The sequence below is a fragment of the Apteryx rowi genome, unplaced genomic scaffold (genome assembly GCF_003343035.1).
Source record: "Apteryx rowi isolate R43461 unplaced genomic scaffold, aptRow1 scaffold_118, whole genome shotgun sequence".
NCBI lineage: Eukaryota > Metazoa > Chordata > Aves > Apterygiformes > Apterygidae > Apteryx > Apteryx rowi.
Window position 1 is genome coordinate 1,446,154 of NW_020447397.1, and position 12,307 is coordinate 1,458,460.

At 40.4% G+C, this 12,307-nt stretch overlaps 1 protein-coding gene across 1 annotated transcript in view; it reads left to right on the top strand.

The window, feature by feature from the left end:
- Positions 1–12,307, top strand: part of MTHFD1L (methylenetetrahydrofolate dehydrogenase (NADP+ dependent) 1 like) — a 163,366-nt gene that overhangs the window by 66,117 nt on the left and 84,942 nt on the right. Inside the window, exon 20 of the mRNA XM_026083885.1 lies at positions 3,664–3,775. Within this exon, the coding sequence (XP_025939670.1) occupies positions 3,664–3,775 (112 nt within the window). The remainder of the gene's footprint in view (positions 1–3,663; positions 3,776–12,307) is intronic.

Below are 12,307 nucleotides of genomic sequence, written 5' to 3' on the forward strand. Positions count from 1 at the left end.
TGACAGGTTTTTATGACAGTAAAATCTTGAAATGGGAAACATGGCGGGGAATGCTAGCATAGTGCTGTTGACTCCACCTATAAAAACTGTAGGCTTCAGTAGCATTTACATCTAATGCTGTAGAATTGAGATTAGTTTGAAATATACGTAATGATTTCATAATGTTTATTCATGTTTGTCATAACAGATTTGTTTCCTTGTGAACTGATCCTTTAATGTTTAGCATTTATTTATACCATGTGCAACAGAGCAGCTGCTGTACAGGACAGCTCTTTGTAGTTGCAGTGTGGCTGCTCTGTGATGGTCTGCTCATGTTTACATGTAAAGTGCCACTCACAGAAAAGAGGAGGGGAGGGTGATAATAAGTATTATAAACATCCTTTTAGCTGCCAGATAATTTTAGATATTTATTGGCATTCAGAGTTTATTTTCTTTCACTAAAACTTTGATAATAAAATTTCTTGTACTGAAAACAGTCAGCAGAATGCATCCCTGAACCACTGTTTTTTTCCACTTACAGGTTATTAAGAGTGTAACAAAAATAAGTGGCACTCTGCAGAGTGGGATGGATGGACCAATCATAGTTGCTGAAGTCGGTCTATGACCACCTTATCATCTCTATTCCAGGGTGTGTCTGAGGCTCCCAAGGTTCTGCTGGAGTTCACTCCCTTAAGTCCCTAGACTATTTTTCTTCCAGCATTGCCATTGTAAAAAGACCATTCACATAACTCCCCCTTTTCTTCTGGTGGAGCCCCAGGGGATCATCTTTCTGTGCCAGTTTAATACTGTTTTTACTTAAAGTAAGTGGAAGGGAACCTCTTGGCTACAAAATTTCTGGATGTCTAGTCTAGTCTGGTTGGAGGCCTGTAGCTAGCGGTGTCCCCCAGGAGTCAATACTGTGTCCAGTCTTGTTCAACTTCTTCATCAGTGACCTGGATGAAGGGACAGAGTGCACCCTCAGCAAGTTTGCTGACGATACAAAACTGGGAGGAGTGGCAGATACCCCAGAGGGCTGTGCTGCCATTCAGAGGGACCTGGACAGGCTGGAGAGAGGGCAGAGAGGAACCTCATGAAGTTCAACAAAGGCAAGTGCAGGGTCCTGCACCTARGGAGGAATAACCCCCTGCACCAGTACAGGTTGGGGGTTGACCTGSTGGMAAGCAGCTCTGCAGAGAAGGACCTGGGAGTGCTGGTGGACACCAAGTTAAGCATGAGGCAGCAATGTGCCCTTGTGGCCAAGAAGGCCAATGGTATCCTGGGGTGCATCAGGAAGAGTGTTGCCAGCAGGTSGAGGGAGGTGATTCTCCCCCTCTACTCAGCCCTGGTGAGGCCCCATCTGGAGTACTGCGTCCAGTTCTGGGCTCCCCAGTACAAGAGGGATGTGGCACTACTGGAGCAAGTGCAGCGAAGGGCTACAAAGATGATTAGGGGACTGGAGCATCTCTCTTATGAGGAAAGGCTGAGAGAGCTGGGCCTGTTCAGCCCAGAGAAGAGAAGGCTGAGAGGAGATCTTATCAACGTGTACAAGTATCTGAAGGGAGGGWGTMGAGAGGATGGGGCCAGACTCTTTTCAGTGGTGCCCAGCAACAGGACGCGAGGCAACGGGCACAAACTGAAACACAGACAGTTCCATCTGAACATGAGAAAAAACTTCTTCACTGTGAGGGTGACAGAGCACTGGAACAGGTTGCTCAGAGAGGTTGTGGAGTCTCCTTCTCTGGAGATACTCAAAACCTGCCTGGATGCGATCCTGTGCAATGTGCTCTACGTGACCCTGCTTGAGCAGGGGAACTTGGACTAGATGATCTCTGGAGGTCCCTTCCAACCTCAACCATTCTGTGATATTAGATCCTTCAGTCCAAACCTCCTTCCTAACCACACCATGTGGGCAAAACCCTGAAGCACAACTGAGGGAATGATATGGGAGATCCTCTGGCTCTGGCTATTACGCAGTGTGTAGCTGCTGCAAGTATGAGCTGGGCTACCCTCTCACCAGCTGTGTTCATGCTTCCACGTATTGCATCTGCTGGTGTGCATGCTGGGCTCTAATGAGAGCGGCCCTGCAATTGCTTGCCACAAGAAATTAAGGTTTTACAAGAGTAGAATTAAAGCTAATGAATAATAAAACACGAATCAGAATAGTTCCAGTTAATTTAAATTCAGTAACTGAAAACAGACAGCAGTCTTACTTATTTAAATGCTGGAAGGGTAAGTGCTGGATTAAAGTAGAAGCAAAATTTGAGSAAGGATCAGTTTAGGTAGGTAGAAGTGGTTTGCTGTTTTACTTCAGGTTATAAGTACTTTGGGCTAGGAGTAATTTTTTATGTTGTAGGCAACCTSTCATTATATTGAGGCCCAAATGTCAATAAGAAACTCTGTTTCAGAGGAAACCAAGTTGTAGTTTGAAAGCGTACCTAGTTCCAGTTAAATTTTTGCATAAGTATATAAAACCCCTGTTGATACTGCAGTATGTGATCACTAACAGACAGAAAGCAAGAAGAAAAAAAATCTCTGAGTAAATATGATGATGTCAGTGTGTTGTGATGGTGATGATAATTTACGTTATTTTTCTTGTTACAGGGAATGAGTTTCTGATTTACTTACTTTTTCTGCTTCTGTTCCATTGTTTCTTCTCTCACCCATGAAGGGAGGCAGAGTTGTCTTTGGGTTCTGCCTTCATTGTCTAACTTTTGGAGAACATCCTTGCCTATATGTGTGCATATTCTCCTTTTCCCACTCTCAATTAAAAAAAAAAATTCTTAGAAGGAACCTGAAGCTTAATGTGCTAGTGGCTAAAAAGTTATTTGTCTTTGCTTTGAGCAAAACAATTATTTATGTGTAATCACTTCTGGATAAAACAATAAGAACAGATATTTGTTGATATTTTGTATATGATTTGTATTCAGTTTTACTAAAACAAGAAAATTATGTTTTTTGAAGATTTGATTTGGGTGCCTGTCAATTTCACTTAAGTGGTCTTTCTTTCATTAAGAAGTTATGGGGGATATTATTTTATAATAGTGTAAGAAAAATTAAATCTTTCAATTTAATTATAGTAACTTAAGTATTTTGCCATTGTAATCCAATTGTTCTGATGTTTTATGGAAAACATGGAAATATTTTTGCCTTTAAAGGTTCTTTTCTTAAAATACTGTGGAGGAAAAAAAGACACAACCAGCTTTTATTATATGGTTAGAAGTACGTTGTGGTTCATAAGGCTGTTGGATGTGACCTGCAGCTGATCCATGGAAACCTATCCTCCTTAAATGGTATTTCTGCTCAAAAATTGAGGAAGATTGCACAGTAGCTTGCCTGAAATTTTGAGGGTTGGCAGTAGCTCCAAATTCCAAATGTGGGAAGAACATTGATGTAGATAATCCAGAGCTGTTTTCTTATCTTTTCTTTCGCTAGCGGGACATTTTTAAAAGCATTAGTATGACAATGGGGTTTATTTGTTTAAGTATTTTGTAGTAAGACAGTCAAGGTGATATCTCGAGCACCTGAGATGTGCCTAAAACCACCAAATTATCTGACAGTTAGCACTTATTTGTTACATATGCTTTTGATTTGTATAGCATCTTGATCAGTCTGCATATGCCTATTGGTTTAGCCTTCTTAGCTATCTGTTATATTATTAAAATATATGTATTTTCTATTCTTTAGGGAACACCRGTATTTGTTCACGCTGGACCTTTTGCTAATATTGCACATGGGAATTCTTCTGTTTTGGCAGATAAAATTGCCCTTAAATTAGTTGGAGAAAAAGGATTTGTTGGTAAGTTATTGTTTCATTTATTACATTATGGTTTTTTGATAAGCTGGCAAACAATGATGTAAGTGAAAGTGTAAAATAGTAGTGAAAAGTGAGAATGCTACTCTATTTCATGTTAATATTAATAATAATCTTAAAGAGAATGTGTTAAAAAAACAAAACAAAACACTACTACTCTTACCACCCTTTGTCTCAGGTGTTCCCACCACTAAGCTTGAGGTTCCGCAAGATAGCTGAACCAGTTAAATGACTTGACTACATTGAAAGAGGTGTCCTGTGATTCCTTGTATTAGTATTCATCTGATCCCTCTTGCTAAACTGATAGAAACCATTCACTTTGTTGTTGTTGTTGTTGCTGTTGGATTGTCTCTCTGCCAGTTCAGCAAGCTAAGCCAAATCAGGGGTCAGATGAGCTCCTGAGCCAGCACAAAGGCAACGGCAAGGCTGGGAGCAGAGGGGAGGTGGTAAAAGAAAAAGAGTGAGACTGCCTTTTTTTGGTGGCAGTGAGCCATTAAGTTGGTTCAGCTACATTGTGAAACCTCACCATGAGGTCGTCATCTTCCTGTGAAAGCAAGTGGATGGATGGACAATTTTTATATGAATAGTTCTGCCTGCAAAGTTCTTGCAGAAGGATGCACAACAGACATGGAGAACTTACTGTGAGAGGAAGTGCTAAATCTTACTGTGGATTCTTTCAAACTGAAATTGTCGTAACTAATATCAGAGTTGAAACTTGGCTTGTTTTAGAATCTGGGTGCTGAGATTTTCGTGCTGACTTCCAGAAGCTTAAGATTCTTAAATATGTAAACAGACTATTTTTAGTATGAGGCTCAAGCACTACATCCAATGCTGCGCTTAGTGACATTTGCTTTAGAGGATAGTTGCTATTTAAATATTCTGCCACATTGCGAATCTGAACAATAACAGTAGGATTCTAGAGCAGGAAACTTGGGGAATCTTCTGTAGTATGGCAGACAAAATAAACTTGTGATTCAAGTATATAACAGTGAGCTAGATGTTATAAATATTTTTTTGTATTTTTAAACTTCAGTTTTAATAAAATAAAAGGGACATTAACATGTTACAGTAGCAGTGACTTTTGCATTTTTGCAACCATTTCCTCTTCTGTACACTGAGCACCCTGCTAACTGCATTTCAAAGAAATGCATATATAAGAGAAACTGGAGCGAGAGAGAAGGGGGACCAGAGCAACCCCGATTTAAGTTGTTTTAATTGCCTTAGAACTATATCATAATCCAGTGAGAATAAGTGATCAGCTTTCAACTGGATGAGCTTTCTTGAACCTCCTTACCACAGTTGCACTACTGCTAGTGTTGGAGCAAAGGTGATGGCAAGAATATGCAGCTAGGAACAGTGGGAGAGCAGGCAGCAGGCCAGGTTGGCTTAAGTTAATCCTAAAATTGCACTTTCATTACCTATGGAACAGTGCTTTTGAAGAGGTGCAGTAATGTGAAATATGAGCTTTCCTATCTCCTATACTACTGCCCAGAAATTAGCAGGGAAAAGCATATGTATATGCTTATGTCATACCTACATACCGCTATAAATGACAAAGAGAATGAATTTACTTGGAAGTGCTGTCTCTATTTAAATTCATTGGTAATCCAAGAGAGGATGGGAAGATTATTTGCATTGTTTTATAGACTGTGTATAACATTTGTATATATAATATATATATAAATATATATGTTATATGTATATAAACTGTGTGTGTATAAATATATATATTTTATATATATATGCAATTCAACCTACATATTTACCGGTATAGATTAGAAAAAATTCTTGTACAAAATGGTACGTCAGTGAACAAGAAGATATTGGGTTATCTTTTTGGAAGGATTTTAAAAAGTAGCAAAGATTAATACCAGTAAAAAGAGTAAAGGATTAAAACCTGTTGTAGACCATGCTGAGTTCGAAAAAAACCTCCAGAAATTGTGTAACCTTCGTTCTCTGAATAACAACAAAAAGGTAGAACAGGTAGAAATTGCTTGGTTTATCTGAATTCCATTATCTTGAGGGTTTTTTTTCTTTAAAAATTATTATTTATTTATTTGCTATTTTCTCATTTCTAGTTATTCATCTTTATAGAAGTAAGTTTCAAAACTCCTTTACTCTTTTGTGCCTAGAACAAATACTTTCCATTCTTCTTTTTTTTAAGTTGGTAAAGCACAGCAAAGTGCACACAATGATTTTTAGATCCTTGTGGAATATTATTAACAGCAATAGTAGCTAGAGTCAGTTTTACTAATTCTGCCCTTCTGATTCAATATAATTTGCAAAGATTKTTGGACATTTGCATGTATGTTTTGTTAGCAAGAGCATTCTTGGGAAGAGTTTGATTCAATATTCTGCCCTCACCTCTTATGGTTGGATATGGTAACTAAAGAAATGCTGCACTGCATAAGAAAAGGAAGTACTGTAGTCAAGGAGATGAAACATGAGGTTTTCAAGGTAGTCCGGGTATGTGTGGTGGTTTTGTGTATCCTTTTTAAAATGCGTCATCGTTTCAAAGAAAGGGTATTTTTTTCCACCTGTGTTGCTGTTGTAAAGCTGAAAAACATCTGTTCATTTCCCTGTAATAGTCATCCATTCGAAGTGAGCACATTTTGCATTCTGAATACCTTTATTATTCTAAGAAAATGGAATCAATATTTCACTATGCCCATTTGTTGCTGTATGGCTTTGTGGAATGAAAAGCAAAAGCAGTTAGAGTGCCTAACATTTTTAGTAGACTGGATCCAGTGACTTCGTTTCTACAGTAAGTAACCTTTTCAAGTGGGAAGTCTGGTTTGTATCATCTCAATGGAAGCAGGTTGGCCGCAGTCCTCTTGATCCAGTTTTGGAGCCCAGAAGAATTGTCGTGGGTTTGGACTCCTCTCCATTCAGTGTCTCCCTTTGGCACTGCAAGCAGGTGCTTACATTTCATTCCTTTTTTTTTTTTTTTTTCTTTATCCACCTGTTTTGTCTTTAATACTCTTTTTGATTTGTTTGTCTTTGGTCCTGGTTTCTCTATGGGGAGACAGAGCAGCGTAGCTGCAATAGTTTCATCTTCCTGTGCTGCCAGCTAAGGGTTCTTCTTCCAGATTTTATTCTACAAAACAAATTCTCATGAAACTATCATCAAAATGAGACAGCCTCCCTCTCAGCTGAGCAAGGAACATTAGCATGACTTGGCGCCATTTTTCTCTTGCCCCAACTGGTTCTTGTGCAGTCCCAGTCCTTTCCTAGCATTGGATCTGGCACTTGTTAGATTCTTGTTTGAGTGATTTCAATTCATGTTTTGCCATGTGGGTTAGCTGCAAAAGCTTGTGAAATGATCCAAGTGGTGTTGGAAATAGCATAAGGTAAAGCGCAAGACTTCATGGCCCGGAGAGGCATTTTGGGGACAGTGAGCTATTAGATTGGCTCCCAACCTCCTGCAGCTGTGCCCAAAGCAGGGACATGAGAAATTATTCGGGTTTGGGTGTGGGGGGTGGGGACTGGTTTTGTTTCTGATTTTTTTTATTATTATTATTATTTTATTAAACCCAAGTTATTTTAGAGCAGAACTGTCTCCTGCTAGGTATCTGGACTGTGCTAAGCAGAAGAGCGTGGCCTGAACTTACAACATAGTTTCACAAATATTTCCTTATTATTTCTTTCTGTGATGGTTTAAGCAGCCTCCTCCCTGCAGCTGCTTGTTTCCATTCCTGTGCAACCCCTTGGCTTTGCCAACACACCTGTTTATAGAGCCACATGATAAACTAAACTGGGGAACTGATCTTGATTAAAAGCAACAACAACAAAAATTCCCCTTCCTTCCCCTCACGCACACTGGCTGGGCAAACAGTTGCACATGCAGCAAGGGGAAGAGGAGATATGCTGCATAAGCTAGCATTTTTGCTGAAATAAATATTTGTAAAATTATAGTCTCATTTGGAGCTTTACAGTGCCAATAAAACTCTGTGGATGCAAGAGCTAATCAGCCTGAGCCTGCAGTGCCACAGCAGCTAAGCCTGTCTCCTTTCCCAGCCTGTGCTGAAGGGTTTTTGCATGACATCCCGGCAGAAACCTATTCCCCTTTTTGTTGGCTTAGTTTTCTGCTGACTTAACACAGAAGCAGTTCAGCCCAGAGTCACAAAAACACCAGAGCTGGAGCGGGGGGGGGTGATTTGGGACAGCCAGCAGTGAAAAACCAGTCTCATTTGTGCAGGTTCCACTGTTTGCGTGACCTTGTTCTGCAGCCAGAGCATAAAAGTTCTCCCAAAATCTTCTTTTAAAATTTATTTTTAAACCTTATTTTCTCTCTTGCATGCACACTCTGTTGCCTGTTTTTCTGTGTGCTCTGCATACGGAATTGGGCGTTACGGTATTTGGCCTTTCTGCTTGCTGTGCCTTTTGAATACTGCTGGCTAACAATATTGTAGACAGTCTGGATGAAAAAACAAATCTAAACAAAATCCAACCTTGGAGTCCTGTTGTGAATATCAACTAATTCGAGGCATTCCCCACTTCAGTTTCAGATATCCAAGGCAATCCCAGCTCCTTCCAAGTTCAAGATAGCCTAAGCCCTTTAGGTCAGTTTGACCATTCACTCTTCCCAGAGCGTTGTTGTTACGTACTGACAATTCAAAGTCCTTTTGCTCTAATTKTAAGTTCCCTGGGTAAGAGAAAACTGCATTTTCAGCACCATGTTTCAGCTAGCTCTGGGTGCCTCTCGCCTGTTTGTACTGTCAGCCTTTTACTGCTTCATGCCTCTTTCCCTGCACCGTTTAACTGCAAATTCCTCCTGTCACCGCTGTCAGCAAGCGTGGCGGCTGCGTGGGGCCGTGGTGCAGCCAGGCCCTCGGCGGGCCGTCTCCGGTTTCGCCTGGCACCTGTGAGGAGCTTGCGGGCTGCGTGGCAGCGAGGCCGCGGGGGGAGCGCACTGCGCAGCCCTGGGAAGCCACGCGCTGCAGCAGATGGGACGTACTCATCTTCACCGCTGCTTTCAGAGCTTTGCAGTCCCTCACACGTCTCGTAATGCTCTCTGGCAGCAGTCTGCAGTCTCTTTCTGGCATTTAATTTTCCCTTTGTGTGAAAGTTTGCCTAAATTGGCTTGTTAAACTGATTCTAGATTGCTGCCTTGTGGCTGGAGTTGATTGTTGAACTGCAAGGACAGCTGATGTTTCCACAAAGTGGAAGGGAAAGGAGCTGGGCATTTAGTCGGAGTCCTCTGTTTATGACTGAGTGGGGAAATATATCTTTATCTGTATTTAGACAGTTATTTCTTCTTTGTTTTTCTTTGTGGTGTCAGCCTCTCTCATTCTCCTTTAGTTCTTCATTGCTCTGTCCTCACAATGTGAAACTCAAGGCCAGTCCACCAAAGCTGGTTAATACTGAGGGCCAAGCCTGGTATAAATTGCAGCTGAAGTTTTTGCTAGCAGCCTTGAGGATAAATTTTCTGCTTCTGTAAAGTTTTAATTTTGCACAAATTTCTCCTTGTGCTTTCTGTGTTCTTATTTCACACTTAAGGGGAGTATATCTTGATCTGCTGAAAAGTACTTTCTGAAATTACCTCTGTGTCTGTTCTTTCTCTCCTCCATGCTTTCTGAGTATTAGTCAGGAAGATTTTGATTGTTTTAGATGTGTAATTGCAGTATTAGCAAAGAGGAACATTAACCAGGTCTCTAGCTGTCTAGCTTAGAATGATTGTGTTAAATGAATATTTTTTTCCGTGAGAGCAGAAATTCCGTGTCTGAAGCAACACAACACATAATATATATGAAACACATGATTTTAACTCTAAGGATCACACTAAGGAGGCAAGGGTGCTTGATTATATTTTGCCACATAAAATGTTGCAGTACAGGGAATAAAAATTTCACAAGACATTGAACTTTGGGTGTTCTTAAAGACACAAGGCTCTGTCCCTCCCCTTGAAGAGCTTGGGAGGTAGTGTATGGGTTCAACCACACTGTAACTGCTGGCAGTTAAGAGTCCCAGTCATAAGCACTGCATAAATGCAGAACAAAAAGATGCAGTCCTTGTCCTAGAAAGACTTGCCAGTTAGTTGAAGGGCAAGAGGCAACGGGCACCTACTGATGAGGCATGGGAAAATGAGACAATTCCTTGCATTTATTGACAGTGTTGCAGTGGTGTCGCCATGCTGCTCACCCAGCAATTTCCTTTTCTGTGATAGTTTCCAAGGGGATAAAAAAGGGTAGTTCTTAGGATAGTTTGTGTGTAATTTGACCAATGGTGTGGGATCCTATAGGCTTACAGGAGGCACGTCTCGCCTGAGGAGTACAAAGAAGGATTGGACCTTCATGAGTTGAAATTCATTCTAGTTCTCCGTCTCAAATGTCTCACTAGGAACGAAGGTTGTATGCAGAAATGGAGGAGACTAGATTACAGAACCYGTTCTGACTTGTCACAGTTCAGGCATGCCATGTGGGCAAAGCTTTTTTGCAATCCTTGGTTATTCCAGTGGGCATGTATGTTGGCAGTCCTACTAAGAAGGGAAAGGAGATGCCAATGGAAAAGGAAAGGGAAACTTTGGGAACTTCATCAACACAGGACACAGCTGGTCACTCGTTTGTGACAGGACGCTCAGGAAGGGGTAAGCACTTAATGCAGCTGACATGGTCAGGGTATCACCTCTCTTTGCCACTCAGCAACCTTTTTAAAAAAACCTCCAAGTTCCTTTTCTGTGTCAGTCAGATTCTTTCTTAATGTTCTGTTAAGGTGAATAGAAAGGATGAACTGCTGTTCTTCCTGGTGTTTCAAAGGTTTAGAGGATAAACAAGGAGGAGAAGGGAGCTTCCCTGGGTCAGATTTGTCAGTGTGTCAGAAATTGTTGCAATAAACAACTCAGCAGATTGCCCCATCCATCTCTCTAATCTTTTGAAGGTGTTTCAGCTAAGGAGAAGAGTTGTAAATCAGAGAGAGGGGAAGYGAACAGTCACTGTGTTTTTAGAATCCTAAGACAAACTGCTTATGAACTTTGTTTTTAAGGTTTGGACTACATGTTTGGCAGTTGCTTTCTTTCCTAGTCCTAAACACATCCCGTTCTACACTGAAAGAACACATCATTAGACAAGGTCATGTGCAACTCTGTCTTTCCTGATAAAACATGAGAAAAGGAGGATTATTGCAAATTATTGCCGTCTTTCTTAAGAAAGGTTCACTTTCTGTTTCTTTCCTTAGTTGCTCTATTTAGTTACATTGGAAAGACTTTGTTAGACATTTTTAATGGTATAAACCTAAGTAGAAGCAGTAAATTTTATAAGCAGCAGTAGTACATCTGATATATTAAACTTAAATGTTGAGTTCAAGGATTTATGTTTTAATTTTTTGTTGCTTGATATGACTAGAAACAAGGTCCATGTGGTGACCCTATGGAGAGTTTTAATTTTTCAGATTCCATCCAGCTTCTTTTTACCTTGTTTAATTCTGTCTCTGACTTCTTCAATCCTACTTACTTTCACAAGAAAGAAAATGAAGTGCCACCATGGCATTCTGCTGTTTGAACAAAATGCCTTTTTTTCTTGCTTAAGTGTTAAGGCAAGGCAGCTACATTTTCATAATAGGAGATGTTTGACAGCATTATCAGAGCAGGTGTTACTGACACCATTCTGTGTACTATGAACTAGATGAGGGCGTACAAAACTTTAAAATGTTTTCTCTGGTCCCATTCATAGTGCGGTTCTCAAGCACTTGAGCTAGACTAGCTGAGGCAGCTGGGTTGGGGGAGGAAGGTGATGCTACCTTAGCTAATATTGCTGCAAGACACTTGTGATCATGGTCTAATAGCACAAGAGACAGTGGTACCATAAACTGCAAGTTAAGTTGTTGTTACTGCTAGATCATCTATGAATCTTTGCCATTCACTTGCGAATGGTATTCCATTCACATTCCAGGTGTACTTTTTATCTATTTCTTTCGTCACTTCTGCCAAGATAAAAGTAAATTCCATTTCTTTCACCTGTGCTAAATCTTGGTTTAAAGTTGAAACAAAAAATCCTTTCCTGCTACCCTTTGTTTTTCAAATCTTAGAAAATTTTGTTACCAGTAACCTGGAAAGTTTTCAGAGACTGGATGTTGTGTAACACATTTTCCTTCACTGACAGAAAGTCAAGGTCCCTGAAAGCAGAGCTTAATTATTGCCTTGTCACTAATAGTCTGGGTGCAAATCTTACCGGATTGCTTTCATTGAAAGTCAGGTGACGCAGGTGATGGAAATGAGAATCTACTGCAGGAAAAGTTGAAAACCATCTTGAACTAATTTATCAATTATTATGCAGAGTAAGAATCATACTTTTTCTTTTACTTTAGCGTGTTCAGAGCCCTTGAGAATGTTCTGATGAACCAAATTTTCCCTGCAAAACTTTTTCTTCTGACAGTTTTGATCTTCAAGATATTTGCAAAACCAAGCCTTTTGGAAGGAAGAGTGAGTAGCAGAGAACAGTCTCGTATGTTTTTGTGTGCTAGGACCATTGGCCTTGGTACTATTGACCTTGGTACCATGTGACACTAGTGTAGTTCAGAGCT